This window comes from Spermophilus citellus (genome assembly GCF_964194105.1).
Source record: "Spermophilus citellus genome assembly, chromosome: X".
NCBI classification, from domain to species: domain Eukaryota; kingdom Metazoa; phylum Chordata; class Mammalia; order Rodentia; family Sciuridae; genus Spermophilus; species Spermophilus citellus.
In genome coordinates this window covers 125,776,052-125,795,344 of record NC_138190.1, presented here as the reverse complement: position 1 = coordinate 125,795,344, position 19,293 = coordinate 125,776,052, and the positions used below count along the sequence as shown (strand labels likewise).

The following is a 19,293-nucleotide window of genomic DNA, read 5'->3' as shown; positions in this document are numbered from 1 at the left end:
ACAAAGTCTAATCTGGGACAGAAAAGATCCATTCTTTATAGGACATATCAGGGCACATACAGGATTGCCTGGAGCCCTTAGTATGGGCAATGAACTAGCAGGTAAATCTACACATGACATACATATTTTCTCCACAATAGAAGCTATAAACTTTCATAAAAGGTTCCATGTCAATGCTAATACTTTACAAAAGCGTTTTAAAATAACTAAAGAACAAGCCAGACATATAATAAAACAATGTCAAAATTGTGTGACATTTTTACCACAAGTTAATCTTGGAGTCAATCCTAGAGGACTGATACCTAACCATATTTGGCAGATGGATGTCACACACTTGCCAGAATTTGGAAAATTAAAATATTTGCATGTTACAGTTGATACTTCTTCCGGATTTTTGATGGGCTCCCTTCATGCCGGAGAAAAAACTAAAGATGTTATAGCTCATTGCTTACAAAATTTTGCCACTGTGGGCGTTCCAAAACAGTTAAAAACGGATAATGGTTATACTTCTACCTCTTTTAAACAATTTTGCTCATCATTTGGCATTACTCACATAACAGGAATTCCATACAATCCACAAGGACAAAGCATAGTTGAAAGAGCTCATCAAACTATTAAAATGTACTTATTAAAGCAAAAGGAGGGAATTGGAAAGGGGTATATATCCCCCAAAGATAAACTTAAAATAACCCTTTTTACTCTAAACTTTTTTTTTTAATTTTTAATATTTATTTATTTTTTTAGTTCTCAGCGGACACAACATCTTTGTTGGTATGTGGTGCTGAGGATCGAACCCGGGCCGCACGCATGCCAGGCGAGCGCACTACCGCTTGAGCCACATCCCCAGCCCCTACTCTAAACTTTTTAAATTTGGATTCATCAGGGCTTAGTGCTGCGGAAAGACATTTGTATCCAAAAAATGTACATAAGCCTAAGGTACTTTGGAAGGATATTCTAAGAGGACAATGGAAAGGTCCGGACCCAGTGATAGTCTGGAGTCGGGGCTCTGTCTGTGTTTTTCCACAGGAGGAACAGCAGCCGATTTGGATTCCACAGAGGTTAACCAAAACAATTTCTACAGACCAAAAGGAAGATGATTTGACTCAAATCCATAACAGCTGATATCCAGAACTATAGCTTGGCTATTCTTACATATGCGACAGTGATTAACCAGGATGCTTTTTTCAATATCTATTTTATTATTGCTTTTTCCCACATCATAAAGTTCCATTTTATTTTTGAGCTCATACAGACCTAGATTAATGTTTTTCTGATCAGTTTTATTTTTTGACTATGGAGTGTTTAAACATTGCAATGGAGATTTCACCTAGGTAAATCTACAAGGCCTTTACTATTGTCTTATGTGTTGTATGTTACGCGTGCGCATTTCTGTTTTGTGTTGTATGTCTGTATGTGCGTATGTCCATATATCATATATGAGGAGCGCTCATAAATATGTGGATCAAAAAAATTTTTTTTTATTATTCACGTGATTTTAATGGTTTAATTTAATTTGGGTAAACAGCTGTTGAAGATTGTTTTAATATGTGTTCAAATAAGCAGGTTAACAGATCTGTTTGTTTACTTTCACCTTTCCTTTTCATTATATTTAATAATTCTGTTCAAGATAATGTAAATTGTTCTAAAAATTGTTTTCTTAATACCTGTTGAAATGTTACATTTTTTTTCTTAACATCATTGTCAAAATCCCTATTTTCATCCCAATGCCAGTGAAGACAAAGATGAAACCAAACTACAACTTCTTCAATAATTATCACAACAAACTGTATAAACTGATGCATCAATGAATAATAACTCAACAAGTAATGCTCAATCACTGAGTCGATTTATTTTGGGAGGAAATGGACATATTGATAGATTCCTCCGCTTTGAACTGCTTACAAAACTTGCCTGGACTATGTATCACTTGTATGCATTGTGCTCTATTTGTTGATACAGCGAACTATGGTAGTGCTGGCGTATCTTTGCTGATGTGTCACCAGTGATGCAATTTTTCCTAAAGAGCCGTCTATTGACTTGATGTCGTGGCATTTCTGTATCCTCCTCCCTTCTACTAGTGATGGTCTAATTTTGGGGGCCAACTGAGGTGAGGCAAAAACCTCATCGCCCACAGGCACCAAGGCCAAATTTGAGGGCCAACAGAGGTGAGGCAAAGAACCTCACCCCCCACTGGTGCATAGGCCTATCCACAGGTATGGCTATATACTGGACCGGTAGTCAGTGACGGGTATGATTCAATTGCAGTGGTATCAACCTAAGACAGGAGGCTGACACCTAGAGGTCAGTTTTCCGATGACGGGTAAGAACCATATATTGAATTAGACATACCTAACAGGCACGGTCCCTAGCCACATTGCCTGTTGCTTAATTAAACAGAAGGGGGCAGATGCTAAGAGCCACAGCCAAGTAATGTGATACATGGCACTTTTGGTTGTAAGGTGACGCCAGCTAGCCATTGAGATGATATGATTATGTTAAGATTTGCATTCATATGGATATTGGACTCCTGCTGTTCCTGGAGAGTTCCCATTGGTTGGGGAAGTACAGTAGGAGGGAATTCCGGGGGAGGAACTTGTGTTCCAGGTTCTGGGAGAACACCACCGCGTGGGTGGACCGGCCTCTTCCCGGACGTGTACGGGGTATTGGCGGCATTTTCAAAAATAAAGTTTTGTTCCTGCTTGGGTGGCTCGTGATTCTGTGCCCAGCCAGACTGCGGCAATGGGTTGTATCTGTTTGGATATAGAAATGAGTGAGATTTATTTCTGTGTTTGTAGTTTCTTAGCTAATCCTCTGTAATGTGCATCACATTCTGTTTTAATGCTTATTCAATAATAAAAGTTATTTTCTCTAACAAAAAATAAAGAACACACAAACTTGAAATAAATGGAATTTCTTAATATAGGCTTTGTTTAAAAAAAAAAAAAACTGCCAAATCAACAGGCAAAAATGTCCCTAACTGTGAAGCACCACCGAACCAATTCTCATGGAATTTGGGGTGTATTTATAAGGATTTAATACTGGTCCCCTAAAATGCCACTGATGTATTGAGACATGAAACAAAACTCAGTTATAGCTAATAGAAAGGAGACTTAATTATAATTTACAGATGATTAAGGCTATTTACCAAAATGGAAAAAAAACACCAACCAAGTGTAGTAAAAATACAGTTGTTTTGGTTTAGATATGAGTTGTCCCCCAAAAGCTCACGTGTGGGCCAATGCAAGAAAGCTTAGAGGTAAAATGATGCCATATGGACTTAACCTAATCAGTGCATTAATCCCTTGATAGGGATCAACAGGGTGGCAACTGTAGGCAGGTAGGTTGCATATGGAGGTGGGTCACTGGGGTGTGCCTTTTGTATGTGATGAGAGGATGCCTTTCTCTCTCTCTCTCTCTCTCTCTCTGCTTCCTGGTAATGTCCTGAACTTCTTTGTTTTGCCATGCCTTCTGCCATGATGTTCTGCCTCATCTCTGGCCTAGAGCAATGGAGTTGTCCATCTATAGACTGAGATCTCTGAAACAGTGAGAAAAAATAAACTTTTCCTCCTCTATAATTGTTCTTGTCAGATCTTTTGGTTATAGATGTGAAAAAACTGACTAAATCAACAGTGAAATGGACAGATAAAAGCTAAGTATCTACAACTCATTACTTGTTCTGTATACTAATAACACACAACTGGAAGAGAACAGAAAAAAATTGATTCATAAAAGCAGCAAACAAAATCTACCATAAAAATTTAACCTAAAAATGTGATATTGAAGAAACTACAAAATTCTACTGAAAAATATAAAACAGGACCAAATAGAGAGATGTACCATGTTTCCTGACAGTGACTTTATTTTATAAATATGTTAATTTAATAACATCTTTATAAATACATATATTTGACATATATATGGTGAAATTCTGGTCATTAAAATGATGTCTTAAAACAAGCTTAAATGACATGGGAAGTGTCACAATATAATATTCAATTAAAATGCAGGATAAAAATTGTATGTAAAATGCTGGGGGTATAGCTTAGTAGTAGAGCATATGCTTAGTATGCAAATAGCCCTGGGTTCAGTTCCCACCGTGAAAAAAACCCTCATAAAACAACAACAAAAACTATATATAAGGATTCCAATTATGCAAAAATATAAATAAAATACCAGAATAAAATATATAAAAAACGTTAACTACATTGATTATCTCTAGATTGCAGGCAATAATTTTAATTTGATACTTTAAACTTTTCTGATTCTATAAATTATACATAATGAAGATACATTAACTCTATAATCAGAAAAAACATGTAAAGTTTCTAATGTGTGCAAGTATGAATACATAACAAATCTTACCATTACGTGTAATTATAATGCACCAATAAAAATATGGAAAAAGGTGTTTAATTCCAATAACCAGACAATGGGGAAATTCATATTTACACTAAAATCAAACCTATCTGATAAACTCAGGGTCCTCCTTCTGTAATACACTGAATGCTCTAAGCGTTTATGTATGAAGCCCATTACTAAATAGGAAGAGATACCAAAGACTTTATAATTAGTCACTTAATTATATTACTGCTATGATCCAGTAACTTGAACTCTACACAGAAATGAATGACCAATTTCTATGTAGAAGAAGTTACAACAAAACCAATGCCATAAATTCAGTGTTTATAAGAGAAAAGGTACAGCTCATTTTAATGTCTCAGTTTGGGATCAAATACCTTTCTACATCAAGAACAGGATATTTTAATATCTTATTTCAACAGCAATATCAGTCCCTGTATAAATGCCTTTCCTCTGATTTTCCATTTTTTATTCTTAGTTTTGTCTTCTCCTAAGTACAATAAAACATAGATATTGAGTTTTCTTTTTAAATCTTGTGACAAAAGCCAGCAGCTGGGTTTACTTAGAATTTCAGGATCAGTCTTTAAGATTTCCAAAAATCCATGATTAAAGGAAAGAATAATAAAACCCAAACTAGAAAAAGCCTACCTAAATCATTCAGTACAAATTAATAGTGCCCAGGGGAGTAACTGCATCTAAACAAAATTATGTATAACCTGTAGCCCCAAGCTAAGTGCCAAGTCCCACTCATCCAAGGACTCAACCAAGAGATAAGACAACCATTTGATTTAGATTCATGTGGTCAGATACTCTTTTTCCATAGCAACCACACAGCAGTCACAGTAGCAGTCAAGTGCTCATTTTCTCCTCTCCATAACACAGTACAATTAGATGATAAACAAAGAACAGCTTGCACAGAAAGTCGATGATGACTTGCTTCAAACAGATAAAAAGGAGAGAACAGAAACAGTGGAAAGGAAGACCATGTTCCCTCTCATAAAGGGATGCCTTGAGGGGCTGAGGCTTAAATAAAAGTAGCAGAATACAACAATTACTAATAGGGCATTATGTAAAATTGTGGATGTGTAACCGACGTGATTCTGCAATCTGCATTTGGGGTAAAATTGGGAGTTCATAACCCACTTCAATCTAATATGAAATATGATATGTCAAGAGCTTTGTAATGTTGTGAACAACCAATTAAAAAAAAGACCAAAATTATTTTAAGAAATAAAAAGAATGCCTAGAGAAGCAATTGAAGGGATTCTGTAGCCTCCCAAAATAATATAACAGATAAATGAAAACACTATCATTTAACATAAAAAATAACGAGAGCAGGAGAAAACCTTAAAACATAAAGCAGTTTAAGTAACCAAAAAAACATCCATAAACCTTAAGTGCTTTAAAAAACATTTTACTAGCCCTTCCTACAATTATCAGTTTCCACAGCAATGATTAAACTAACAGCAATAATACTGGTAGCTCAAAGAAGTTCAGCATTAGAAAAGCAAACCATACTTTCAATTTCTGTAAAGATTCTTATCAGTCACATGCTTTTCTTCTGACTCAGCCTAAATGTTTGTGGAAGACAATTGCTAATTTTTATGGTTGTCTTAAGAAAATGTAAACTACAGGATAAGATGGTAAAATAGAAAATGTACCCAAAAAAGATATCTTAAATACAGTGAGCATTTAAATAAATATTTATTGAATGAAAGTCAACTTCATTCAGAAAGATACTCACTGTTTGAAGCGATGTCAATCAAAAGAGTTTCTTCTGCTTCTGAGAGGGGGAAAAAAGAACAGGATAAGGGAAGATAAAATCATTCATCACAATCAAAGGAAGTATACGCCTAACTAAATAACTGCTTCTCTCAGTCACTACTCCTCAGTTTTAGAACACATTAAAAATTCCTTTTTTGTTGAGCATTTTCTTCAAAAATAATATTAGTAGCACTAGGTTCTAACAACTTGAGCAATTTAACTAAGAGAAAAATGAAATGAATAAGTACTAAATGAAGCTCCTCAAAGCAAATTAAGAGTGACAAATTAATAATAGGTAATATAACACAATGTTAATTCAAATGAATACAAGTTTAATTCCCCTCAACTATAACATACTGATTTAATATAATGTGTGTCCTTTAGATACTTATTATAAAAAGCCAAGGAGTGACCTACCCTGCAGGCCTCAAGTTGAATTATTTTCTCAACTCAGATACAGTCTTTGAAAATTTCCCAGTGATTTCAGTACTTCTGCTCCCACCCTATATAAAAGTAGAGTAGCAGAGAATATCTAAAGTTCACACTTGTGGCTCCAATGCCTACCACGCCTAACAAGAAGTATAAAACACTTGTATTCCTATGTTTATTGAGTACTATTCACAATAGCCAAGATATGGAATCAACTGAGGTATCCATGGAGTGAAGAATGGATAAAGGAAATGTAGTATATATACACAATGTAATATTTTTCAGCCATAAAATATATGAAATCCTCTCATTCATGGCAACATGAATGGAATCAGAAGGCATTTTGTTAAATCAAACAGGCACAGAAGTACAAATACTGAATGTTCTCATTTATATGTGGAAGCCAAAAAAGTTGATCTCCTATAAATGTGGAGTAGAATAGTGGTCATGAGAGGCTAGAAAGGATAGGGAGAGGAGGGATAGAGAGGCTGGATAACAGGTCCTAAAGTACAGTAAGAAAGGAAGAGTAAGTTCTAGTGCTCTATGACTACATAATGTAACAATTTATTATAACTACAAGAGAGGAGTTGGAAGGTTTCTAACACAAGGAAATACTAATTACTGATTTGATTATTACTCATTGTATACGTGTGTCAAATTGTCACACAGTACCCCATAAATATATACAATTATTATGTGTCAATGAAGAAAAAAACTAGCACAAAGCAGTTTGAAATTTCAGAGTTCTCTTTGCTCTCAAAGGCTTTCCTTGCCTCTAGTGTCTACATACAACTTATTACTTCCTCTTTGACTTCTCTGGATTTGACCAACAGTCCCTACCAGAATCTCCTAGCTAATTGAACCTTGGGTACTAGCTCCTTGGGATTAGCCTGGTTCTCTACTGATAAGATGGAGTAGCCTCAGACTTTTCTAGCTTCTTCACAAGACTCAATTTATATTTAGCTTCATTGTTCAGGTACAATAGAAGTAACTGTGAAAGAGCCAAGTTGTTCAGTATTACAATGAAGTTTCAACACTATTACTACAATGATGAAGCAAATTGGACATCAGGATATAGGTATTACATGTTCATGGCTATTCTTTGGTAACTTTTAGTTCTGTAAAACCTGAGCATTTACAGCTTTCCAAATAGATAGGAAGTAAAAACTTAAGAACAAAACATTTTTTCCATGGGGAACTATGGTGTATGCTTGCTCATATTTTCCAGATCCCAAGAAGCATCACTACAATCTGGCCGTCTGCTTTTTATTAAAAACAATACTAAGAGAAACAGGCTAAACGAGTTCCTAGAAGCAGTAAAAAAAAAAAAAGGTAAAAAACAAATAGGATACACTGTGAAGTCAAGTTCTTTTACTTTTCTGTGCAGAGATACAGCTTGAAAAGTGAGGCAACCACAGCAACTTACTATGGTATGCAGGTACCTTGCTTAATATGTCTCACTCACACAGGGCAGGCTCAATAGCTATGACTTCACTCTTCTAGACAATGTAGAAACTATTAAAGGTATTTTTAATTCTTAATACTGTCTTTTCTTTTCAAAATACCATCTTAAAAGTCACACCTGCTATTATCACTATTTGCTGACAACATGATTCTATATTTAGAAGACTCAAAAAATTCCACTAGAAAACTTGTAGAATAAGTGAATTCAGAGGCTGGGGTTGTGGCTCAGTGGTAGAGCACTCGCCTAGGATGTGCAAGGTGCTGGGTTTGATCCTCAGCACCACATAAAAATGAATAAATAAAATTAAAATATTGTGTCCAACTACAAATAAAAATATTTTAAAAATTAATTCAGCAAAGTAGCAGGATATAAAATTAACAAGCCATAAATCAAATGTGTTCCACTGAAAGAGAAACTAGGAAAATGACCCCATTCACAATAGCCTCAAAAAAAATATTTGGGAATCAACCTAAGAAAAGAGGTGAAAGACCTCTACAATGAAAACTACATAACCCTAAAGAAAAAAATTGAAGAAGACCTTAGAAGATGAAAAGATTTCTCATGCTCTCAGATAGGCAGAATTAACATTATCAAAATGGCCATACTACCAAAAGTGTTATACAGATTTAATACAATTCCTATTAAAAAAAACCCGAATGACATTCTTCATAGAAACAGAAAAAGTAATCATGAAATTCATTTGGAAAAATAAGAGACCCAGAATAACCACAGCAATCCTTAGCAAAAAAAGTAAAGCACGAGGCATCACAATACCAGACCTTAAATTACACTACAGAGCTATAGTAACAAAACAGCATTGTACTGACATCAAAACAGACATGTAGACTAATGGTGCAGAATAGAAGCACAGAGACAAACTCACATGAATAACAGTTATCTCATACTAGACAAAGGCACTGCTGGGAAAACTGGAAATCCATACATAACAAAATGAAATTAAACCCCTATCTTTCACACTACACAAATCTCAACTCAAAGTGGATCAAAGACTTAGGCACTAGAACAGAGACCCTGCACCTAACAGAAGGAAAAAGTAGGTCCAAATCTCCAAGGTGTCAGCTTAGGAACCGACTCCCTTAACAAGACTCCTAAAGTGCAAGAAGTAAAATCAAGACTCAATAAATGGGATGGAATTAAACTAAAAATCTTCACAGCAAAGAAAATAATCAATAACGTGAAGAGAAAGCCTACAGAATGGGAGAAAATCTTTACCAAATGCATCTCAGATAGATGTTAATCTCCAGGATACATAAAGAACTCAAAAGTCTTAACACCATAAAACAAATAAATGTGCTAAGGAACTGAACGCACTTCACAGAAGATGATATACAATCAATCAAGAAATATATGAAAAAATGTTTAACATCTCTTGCAATTAGAGGAATGACAATCAAAACTACACTGAGATTTCATCTCTCTCCAGTCAGAATGGCAGCTATTAAGAATACAAACATCAATAAGTGTTGGCAAGGATGTGGGGGAAAGGGCATGCTCTTACATTGCTGGTGGGACTGCAAATTGGTGCAACCAATCTGGAAAGCAGTATGGAGATTCCTTGGAAAATTGGGAATGGAACCACCATTTGACCCAGTTATCCCACTCCTCGGTTTATACCCAAAGGACTTAAAAAAACAGCATACTATAGGGACACAGCCACATCAATGTTTATAGCAGCACAATTCGCAATAGCTAAATTGTGGAACCAACCTAGATACCCTTCAGTAGATGAATGGATAAAGAAAATGTGGTATGTATACACAATGGAATATTAATCAGCCTTAAAAAAGAATGAAACTATGGCATTTGCTGGTGAATGGATGGAGCTGGAGGATATCATGCTACAGGAAATAAGCCAATCCAAAGAGTCAAAGTTAGAATGTTTTCTAATATGCAGATGCTAATTCACAATAAGGGGAGGGCTAGGGAAGAATAGAGATACTTGAGAGTAGACAGAGGGGAGTGAAGGGAAGGGGTATGTGGGCAGGAAGGATAGTAGAATGAATAGGACATTATTACCCTATGTGCATATATGATTACACAACCAGTATAATTCTACATCATGTACAACCAGAAGAATGAGAAGTTATACTCCACTTATGTATGATGTGTAAACATGCATTCTGTCATGTATGACTAATTAGACCAAATTAAAAAAAATAATAATTTTAAAAGTCACACCTGCTATTTTCTGTTAGAAGAATAAATCTTTTCTTTAAAAAAAGAGAGAGTGAGAGAGAGAGAGTTTTTTTAATATTTATTTTTTAGATTTCGGTGGATACAACATCTTTGTTTGTATGTGGTGCTGAGGATCGAACCCGGGCCGCACGCATGCCAGGTGAGCGTGCTACCGCTTGAGCCACATCCCCAGCCCAGAAGAATAAATCTTGAGAAAATAAGGTGTGCATGAAAATTTATATAAAAAGATTTTCATCACATTACCATATATATTAGTGAAAAATAATCCAAATGTCAATCACAGGAGATTAATTACATTTTTAAAAACAATAGTATATAGCCATTAATAGCATGGAAAGCACTCATAATAATAATTGCATATGGACAGACAAAAATATTTAAAAGATAAGTCCCACTTACCCTGAAAGTTATATGTGTAAAAAAAGGAAAATACTAGGCATTTGTCTCAAGGATGGAAATTTATGTGACTCATTTTCTTTATGTTGTTCTGTTCTTTCCAAACTTCAGAGAGTGTGTGTTTGTGTGTGCACCATATATATTTAAACAGTATATGTGTATATATCTATGTATATACCCATATATTACTGTTTTGATTTTTAAAAAGTCAATACAAAGAATCTATGCAAGGTAGGATTAAAGCTTTCCAAGAAGCTACAATTGATACAGAATACTTCTGCCTGATAAAACCACTGGACATGATGGAAACATAATGCGTTTCTTCTCAAGTAATCAATTCCCTTTCTAAAGCAACGTGAGATGACAGAAGCAACACAATCTACACAAATCTCCCAATTTTGGAGTTTCATTGTAACAGATGAAACAACAGATTTTCTGTGCTCAGTCCCCATATTTGAGGGCGGAAAGCCAAATACTTCCTCTCCAGAGTTGATTTTCTTCTGATTTACCAACGTTAAGTTTTGGGAATCAGCATAGGAGTGTAAGGTATTACACTTTGGCAAGGCATATTGCCAAATGTCTTAATTTCAAATTGGGAACAAAGTACTGAATATTTGTGACTCCAAATGACCTTGATACTTTATAATGAGCTGAGTGTCCACTAAGCCAATTATTTCATTTTAAATCTACATATAGGTCAGTAAACACAAAAGACTACCTACACAGGTAATAGACAACATACATTTCTAATCCCAGCTAGGGAAACAGGTGTAGGTATCTATACATGTTTCAATATTAACCCTTCAGCACTCTTAAACAAATCACTTATCTTCTCAGTGGTAAATTAGTAAGGTAAACTTGTTATGCAAAGAGTAATATATTTCATTTTACTTGCAGTGACAAATTTAAATTTGTATGGCATATACAATGTAATAACAATGAAGGAAAAACATAAAACTAGCTAAGCAATTAAAGCTAGTACCTTGAACACATCTGAAGTGGCTATTTATAGGAATGATATCTTGGACATGCTGTTCCTTCTCATGCAACTGGATTATTAACCTAGGAAACAGAAAAATGCATCAATGAATAGCTACTGAAAAATCCAAATGTTTAACAACAAAATATTGTTTGGACTTGGTATACAAATCTAATCTGCATTTATTAGATTTTCCGCATCTAGTTCCCTGGATCTGAGCAACATAACAGCTAGATACTTCTCTGGGGTTAAAGGATGTTATGGTGATCAACATCTGAACACCCATAGAGTCCTATATGCCATAAACAACATATAATATTCTATGTCCTAAAAATGGTGCACAGTCTTAAGAGCATGAAGTACAAAGTATATACCTTCAGAGTATGCATACCAGTGAAGAATGGATAGCTAGATGTAAACTACACAATGGTGGTGTAGTCTTTTCATCACAGTATTTCTAGCATCTAACACAGAGTCTGGCACATTAAAGACACTTACATGTGTTAAATTAATAAATTTCAAAAGTGGTACATTAGCTTTCAAATTTCATCCCTATGATTTTTTTTATACCAAAGAATGGTTCTCTCTTCAAACAAACATGCAGGTTCACAGAGGAATATGAAGGGGTACCCAATCAGCTGGATCAGTCAAAATAACTCCAGTGACCAACATACCAGATGTCAAAATCAGATTGCCTTCACATCCCCCGTGTTTCTACTCTGGTTTCCAGTTTCATGCTGGTATTTCTATGTAAACATGATTGAACTTGGCTCCCCAGGTGAAATGAAAGACTTCTAAGTCTACCTGTACTCCTAAAATACTAATTTTCACTTATTAGTTATCATTAGTGGCCAAGAATAAAGGTATAAACTACTGAGTAAACAGCCATTCTGAATATTAACTAGCTTCTCCAAAGTCAAGCACTCTTCAGGCATTCTTTTTACCTGGAACACTCTTCTTTTTTTTCCTGAGACCCAGCTCAAATATCACCTCCTCTGTGAAGATTTCTTTGACAACCACAAGTAGAACAAGTGGCCTTATCCACTTTTCTTGCCCTTTTTTGTACTAGGGATTGAACCCAGGGGCACTTAACCACTGAGCTACATCCTCAGCCCTTTTTATGTTTTATTTTGAGACATGGTCTCAATAAGTTGCTTAGCCTTGCTAAAGTTGCTGAGGCTGGTCTTGAACTTGTGATCCTCCTGCCTTAGCCTCCCTAGAGGCTGGGATTATCTGTATGTGCCACCATGCCCAACTTACTTGCCCTTCTAATTGAGCACTTACTCAAAGATTTGAGCTCCTTGAAAGCAAGGATCCTATCATATTCTATTTTGTTTGCAGCCTAACAGATGCTCAATAAATACTGGATGAGTAAGTGAACTAGTTTAATTAAGATATAAACAGAGGCGAATTTCTAAATATAACTCTTCAACTTCCAACATTAAAAATGTCATTGTTTTGAAGGCCTTATTTTCTATTTATTTGACTTTATGAGGGATTTATTCTTGTTTGGGGATTTTTTTCAGATGTGTCAACTCTGAAGGGGATAACACAGGGAAATTGCTTAAATAGAACTAAGGGAAATACAAGTATTAATGATGTTTTTCTGCTTTGATACTGTCTACCTAATTTATAAGAGTTTATATTTTAAAGTGATTGCAGGAATTTGGGGCTGGCTTCTTTCAACTTAGAAAGTCTGTGGTTTGAACAGAGTCCTATAAACCCAGAGAGAAACCCAAAACTAGATAAAAGGCTGAGAAGAAACATGGGTCAAGGAAGAAGAGCTTATTTTGAGGAAGATGAATACAAACCACTAGAATCTCAAAATATGAAAATTAGAAAAGGTGGTGATCATCAGTAGTAAAGGTTAACTCTCCGCAGTTAAGCTTTATTATTATTTTAAAACACCACAAACAAAGATAAGCTGAGAATTTAAGTGAATTCCACAAACATTTATTGAATATACACTGTATGTTAACCACTAAATAAATTGTAGCAAAAGAATAAGGCAAGGGAGAAGCATACAAATCTATTGAAACATAATTATTCATTTACAAACAGAGTGATTCAAAATAATAGACATAGGTGGATGAGGGTTACATGCCTATAATCCCAGTGACAGGAAGCTGAGGCAGGAGGATCAAGAGTTCAAGGCCAGTTTGGGAAACTTAGTGAGATCCTATCTCAAAATTAAAAATAAAAAGTTCTGGTCATTTAGCTCAGTGGTAGAGCATCCCTGGGTTCAATTCCCAGTACCACAAAAAATACATACATAGGCATATGGCAAAACAATAGAAATAGAAACTTAGGAGTTCTCAAACACAAAAAAAAGTGGCAAATTATGAATGCCAACCCAGCATTATCCCTAAGATTTGTTCAACAAAGGTCAAATAACAGTTTCTCTCATAAACTATTAGCCTTGCAAAAATGAATCTTGGTGTGTGATTAGTTAAAAAAATTATTCGTAATTGGTCTCTAAGTAAATTTATTCTATCATTGATAGTAGGAACCACAGATCTAAAGATTAAGACAGGTTTCAAGTCCCAGAATAAAATGGAAAAAAAGCAAAAAGTTTTGGACACCCAAGCCAGAGAAGGCACTTAAGATAAAATAATTTGAGGATTATAGATGGTATTATGGCATTAGGTGTCACTAGTAAATTATTTCTCAATGTAATTCTGAAATATGTTGCACAGGTTCAGATCTCAGCTATGATACTTCTTGTGAACAAGTGATAACCTCTCTGTGCCTCAATTCCTGTATCTGTAAAAAAAAGGGGGGAGTGATGATGATAAAATTATGAGTTAAATTAATTAATTAATACAAAGTGCCTTAAACAGTATCTTGCCCATATGAAGAAAGCAACTGTTAATTGTTGCTACATTCTCATAAGTTAACAAAATTAGAACTCAAGAATTCAATTACTCTGTGGGGAGGACACAAATAGTCAGGAGAACTACTCCTCCAAGTTGAGATATTCTTTTAGTACAAGAGCCCAGATAGGATGAGGCACTTATGTCCAGGCCAGCTGCTCACTCTTTATTGGCTGAATGGAGTTCCAAACCTACTAAACCAAGAGACTACATATTTGGTTATGATCATTTCAACAATGTAGCTATTCTATTCATCACTTGCAATTTTGTTTTTACAGAAGACACAAAAAAATTTACTGGTTTGCCCAAAGGTCACATCTTTCCACTCCATTCTAAACTCTAGAGGTGGAAGTGGTATTTTACTCTTCAATTCACTTTCCTGTTGAATTTAGTTTTATTACACTGGTCGGTCTTCAAGGATTTGACAAAATCTGGGAAAAACAGCATGAATTTCTCACATCAACAGAATTGACCAAGCAAAACCTAGGAAATAGCTACTTCATAGAACCAGTTGAAGTCCTATTATAGTGGCACCAATAGTTTTAGCTAAGTGCAGGCTAGGCTAGAGGGAATTTCTTCTACATAAATTTGCATAAATAGAGGATTAAAAAGTAGGGATTGAGAAAATAGTTTTTATGAAGAATTCAGTATTAGGAGACATGAAGATTTAACTGATTATCCATTTTTAAACCGTGAAAATATGTGATTTTAAGAAACCAGTGAACAACCAAGAGAAGTGGACTGGGAGCATACAGGGATAGGGCCCTATGACAATGTAATGGTCATCATGGATAGTTTAAAGATGAAGAGTTAGTGGCAAGGGAGTAAGATGAATAAATATGGTGATAGTTCATCAAAATGATCATTTGCTCAATAAGTCAACAGTATATACTGAACTCCTATGTTCAGGGCAAATGGGAAGTAGCACTCACTGACAGAATGCCAAATATAATTTATATTTCTACATGTTTCATTACCTTTTCTTCCCAACAGTCAAGTAAGGCAGTTACTGGACTACACTAACCCACTACTGAATTAATGAATATGCCTTCAAACAAGTGGAATAAAAGGGTGGGGGGACTGGAGGAACCAGTTGAATGGGATTAAGACAAGTCTGTAACATTTACAATGCAGCATTTCCATAGACATTTACTTTTGTAAACGTTTGCATTTATTATTCCCCAGATATACCTCCAAAGGCTATAAAGCAAGGCAGCTGATTTTTTTATTCAACTGATGAGAAAACTGGGGCGCAGAAAAAAAGCCTATAGACTTGCCCAAGGTTACACAACATACATCAGTTGCAGGGGCAGGAACTAAGAACCCAGGCTTCCTGCTACCCCGCCCACTGAGTCTTTCCACTGAACATACTGCCGGGAGCAATCTACTGGCTTGCAACTTGGGGACAAAGCTTCGTGGTTAGGGAGCACTCACACTTCACACCTGGGGCATGAACCTGTTGCCCGCGTGGCCTCAGTGGGAGGACGGTGGGTGGCCCGTCGCGGGTAAAGCTTGGGAGGTAATGGAAGGCTCCATTCTGTGGGAATCAGGTGGTTACTTACTCATATTGCCCGTTCCTCTGGGCTAGGGTCAGGGCGCAGGGCTCCCGGAGAGGACCCTTCATCTCCAAACCCTCGATAGTATGCAGGCGCTAGTCAAGGGTCTTCTTTTCAGAAGGGCAGCTGTGCAGCGGAAACGTGTTGTGGGGCGGTGGGAGTCTCCCGCCCCTCTGACCGTCCTTCCCCATCCCCCGCAAACGTCGCCTCCGGTGCTGGCCCTCTCCCCTGCTAGGTTCAGCCTCAGGGCCTCGTAGCGCCCCCGCCCAGCGGTGTTCCGCAGTCCCCCAGACCCCCACCCCCGGCCCATTGCGGCCTCCCCTCCCCCTTTCTCTTAGGCGGATACAGCAAGGGGCTGGGCTCCGACTGGGAGCGGCGGCTCCATCCCGGAGGCCTGCAGAGTTAGTGGGGCTGCGGACTGCGGGTGGCTCCAATGACACTGCCTCCAGCGTCCTGACACCAACCCGCTTCTGCTGCGCGTTGTTTGAGAAACAGCTCCGCTTCGGAGCTGGGAGCCGGGAGGCGAGAGCTTGCAGGACCAGAGAGAGAGCGGCGCCTTGCGCCCCAGCCAGTTTTCCAGGCCGCCGCAGATTCCGCCCCCTGCGGCCAACATGGGGAACTACAGCCAGTGACCCAAGGGATTGGGGGCTTCTTGACCACATCCAGCAAGGAATATATTTCAAATGCACCGGAGGACTTTGAAAATTCTATAGAAAGAGAACACGGCCATACCTATGAGGGAACTCAAACATGTTGGACCAATATAATCCGCATCATACAGCCAAAAACAAAAGAAAAAACACCCTTATTAAAGTTATGATGTACTGTGTTGGTTTTCTCACTTATCAGGTGTTCTACCCTTCCTCTTCTTTTTTCCAACTCCTAAATTGAAATATTTCTCAAACCTCAGACCTTTGCTCCTTCTTTGCATTCCCTCTGGGTCATCTCTAAGCAAGCAAAGTTCCAGTATATATCCCTTACCTAATATATCACTTTGTCAAAAGAACACTGTGTAACAAAACAAGTTCATCATTTCAGACAGCCACCCAGCCCTGAAACCTCAAAACCACATGCTTTCTTCCCTCTCCTAATCTCTGTATCCAAACCGTTAAGAAGCCTTGTTAATATTTTCTTTGGAATGTCTTTTTGATCCTTTTTCTCTCCTTTCACACTGCTATCACTTAATTGTAAGCCCTTGATGTCCTATCTGGGTTGCTGCATTTTTCCCGAATAAATTCTATTGGCTTTAATCTCCCCTTTGACTTTTTTACTTTGTTGACAGCCACAAAAATATTCTTCCCAAAACAATGCTTCAATTGTTTTATACACTTGCTCCAGAATCTATACTTAACTAGATATCAAAACTGACTTTAAACCTATATAATTAAAAATGTAGTATGGAAATAGACCAATAGAACTGAATCCAGAGCCTCAAGACAGATCTGCACATATATGGAAAATTGATATTCAAAATATGTGGCATTTCAGATCATTGGGGAGAGGATGGATTATTTACTAAATGGTAGTGAGACTATTGATTTTTTGGGGGGAAGGCATACTGGAGATTGAACTCAGGGGCCCTCAACCACCGAGTCATATCCCCAGCCCTATTTTGTATTTTATTAGAGACAGGGTATCACTGAGTTGCTTAGTGCTTTGCTTTTTGCTGAAGCTAGCTTTGAACTCATGATCCGATCCTCCTGTCTCAGCCTCTTGAGTCACCGGGATTTCAGGGATGCACCACTGCACCCAGCAAGAGACTACAGATTTTTCATATGGAAAGTTATGAAATTAGAGCCCTAACTCAAATCATAGAGGGAAAATTAATTCCAGGTAGTTTAAAAGATCTAAATGTTAAAAGCAAAACTTTACCACTTTCAGAAGAAAATGGTAGGGGGCTTGGTGACAGCATACACAAGGCCCTGTAATCCCACTGCCCAACAAAGAAAAAGAAAATAGAATATTTTTATGATCTTGAAATAGAGAGTGAGAATGATACCTTCAGTTATATTAAATTTCAAAATGGATGTGTTTCGTGACAATATAAACAAGAGACAAGCCACAGAGTGGGAGAAGATATTTTTCAACAAAGGGTAATCTATGAGGTCCTATATATCTGTCATCACCTTCTGACTTGCTCTCCTTCCACTCCTTCCAACTTGCTGTGCTTAATCATACTGGCTCCTTGCTTTTCCTAGGACTTGTCAGGCACACTCTTGCCTCAGGGCCTTTGAACTTTCTGTTTACTCTGGCTGCACTCTCATCTCCTTCAGCTCTTTGCTGACATGTCACTTTTGTCAGTGAGGTCTTCCTAGACCACTTTACTTAAAATAACAAATCAACAATCCCCTCTTTCTAGTTCCATAAACACATTCCCTATCCTTCTTCCCTGTTTATTTTTATTCAAAGGATTTATCACTATCCACTAGTCTAATTTTTTTTATCAGTCTTGTTGGTCATTTAACTTCCTCCACTAGGACATTAGTTCCATGAGGGTAAATAGTTTTGTCTGTTTTGTTATCAGTGCCTAGAACCATTCCTAGAGTAAAGTAGATGCTAGAAAAATATTGATAAAAAGAATGAATTAGTATTCAGGTTATATAAGAACTCTGATAAATAAGTTAGAAAAGGAAAGAAACCTAGTAGGAACATTGACTAAATGTATGAATAAGCAATTCATAGTCAATGAAACCCAAATGGTTAATAAAGACATGATAGGATAATTAACTATATTACTATTCAGGGAAATTTAAAAATGAAATCATGAGATCATTCCACAACCATTGATTTGGCAAAAACTTTTAAAGTTAGATAACACCAAGTGTTTCTGAGGATGTTGAACAGATAGATCTCTAATATGATGCTAGAAGGAGTATAAGTTGGTAGAATTGCTGTGAACAGCAATATAAAAATGTCTAATAAAGTTGAGAATTTAATACCCTTCAACTCACAAATTCCATTTCTAGGTATAGACCCTGGGAAAACTCTAATCTCTGTGCACAAAATGACAAAGAAAATAATGTTCATTGCTATATTATTTGTAATCTCAAAAAAGGAAGCAAATTAAATACTTATTGGCATATGAATGGATAAATAAACATGGTATTGATGAAGTTAAATATTATTTTGAAATTAAAATGAATGAGTTTGAGGTATATGTAGTAACAGTTAAATCTCAAAAATATAACAATGAGCAGAAAGCAAATTGCAAAACATATACTATATAATATTTATAAGTTTGAAAATATCATTGGT

At 36.5% G+C, this 19,293-nt stretch overlaps 1 protein-coding gene across 5 annotated transcripts in view; it reads right to left on the bottom strand.

Moving 5' to 3' along the window:
- Positions 1 to 16,617, bottom strand: part of OCRL (OCRL inositol polyphosphate-5-phosphatase) — a 63,736-nt gene extending 47,119 nt beyond the window's left edge. For 3 of the 5 annotated variants that reach the window (XM_081277590.1, XM_081277593.1, XM_081277589.1), the window contains exons 1-4: positions 16,385 to 16,610; positions 16,045 to 16,115; positions 11,613 to 11,692; positions 6,104 to 6,142 (exon numbers count right to left, since the gene is read on the bottom strand). In XM_081277590.1, the coding sequence (XP_081133716.1) occupies positions 6,104 to 6,142; positions 11,613 to 11,692; positions 16,045 to 16,115; positions 16,385 to 16,423 (229 nt within the window). In that variant the 5' untranslated portion in view covers positions 16,424 to 16,610. Of the gene's footprint in view, positions 1 to 6,103; positions 6,143 to 11,612; positions 11,693 to 16,044; positions 16,165 to 16,384 lie in introns of all 5 variants that reach the window. The other 2 variants (XM_081277591.1, XM_081277592.1) reach the window with 2 other exon arrangements.
- Between the last annotated feature and the right edge of the window lie 2,676 nt (positions 16,618 to 19,293).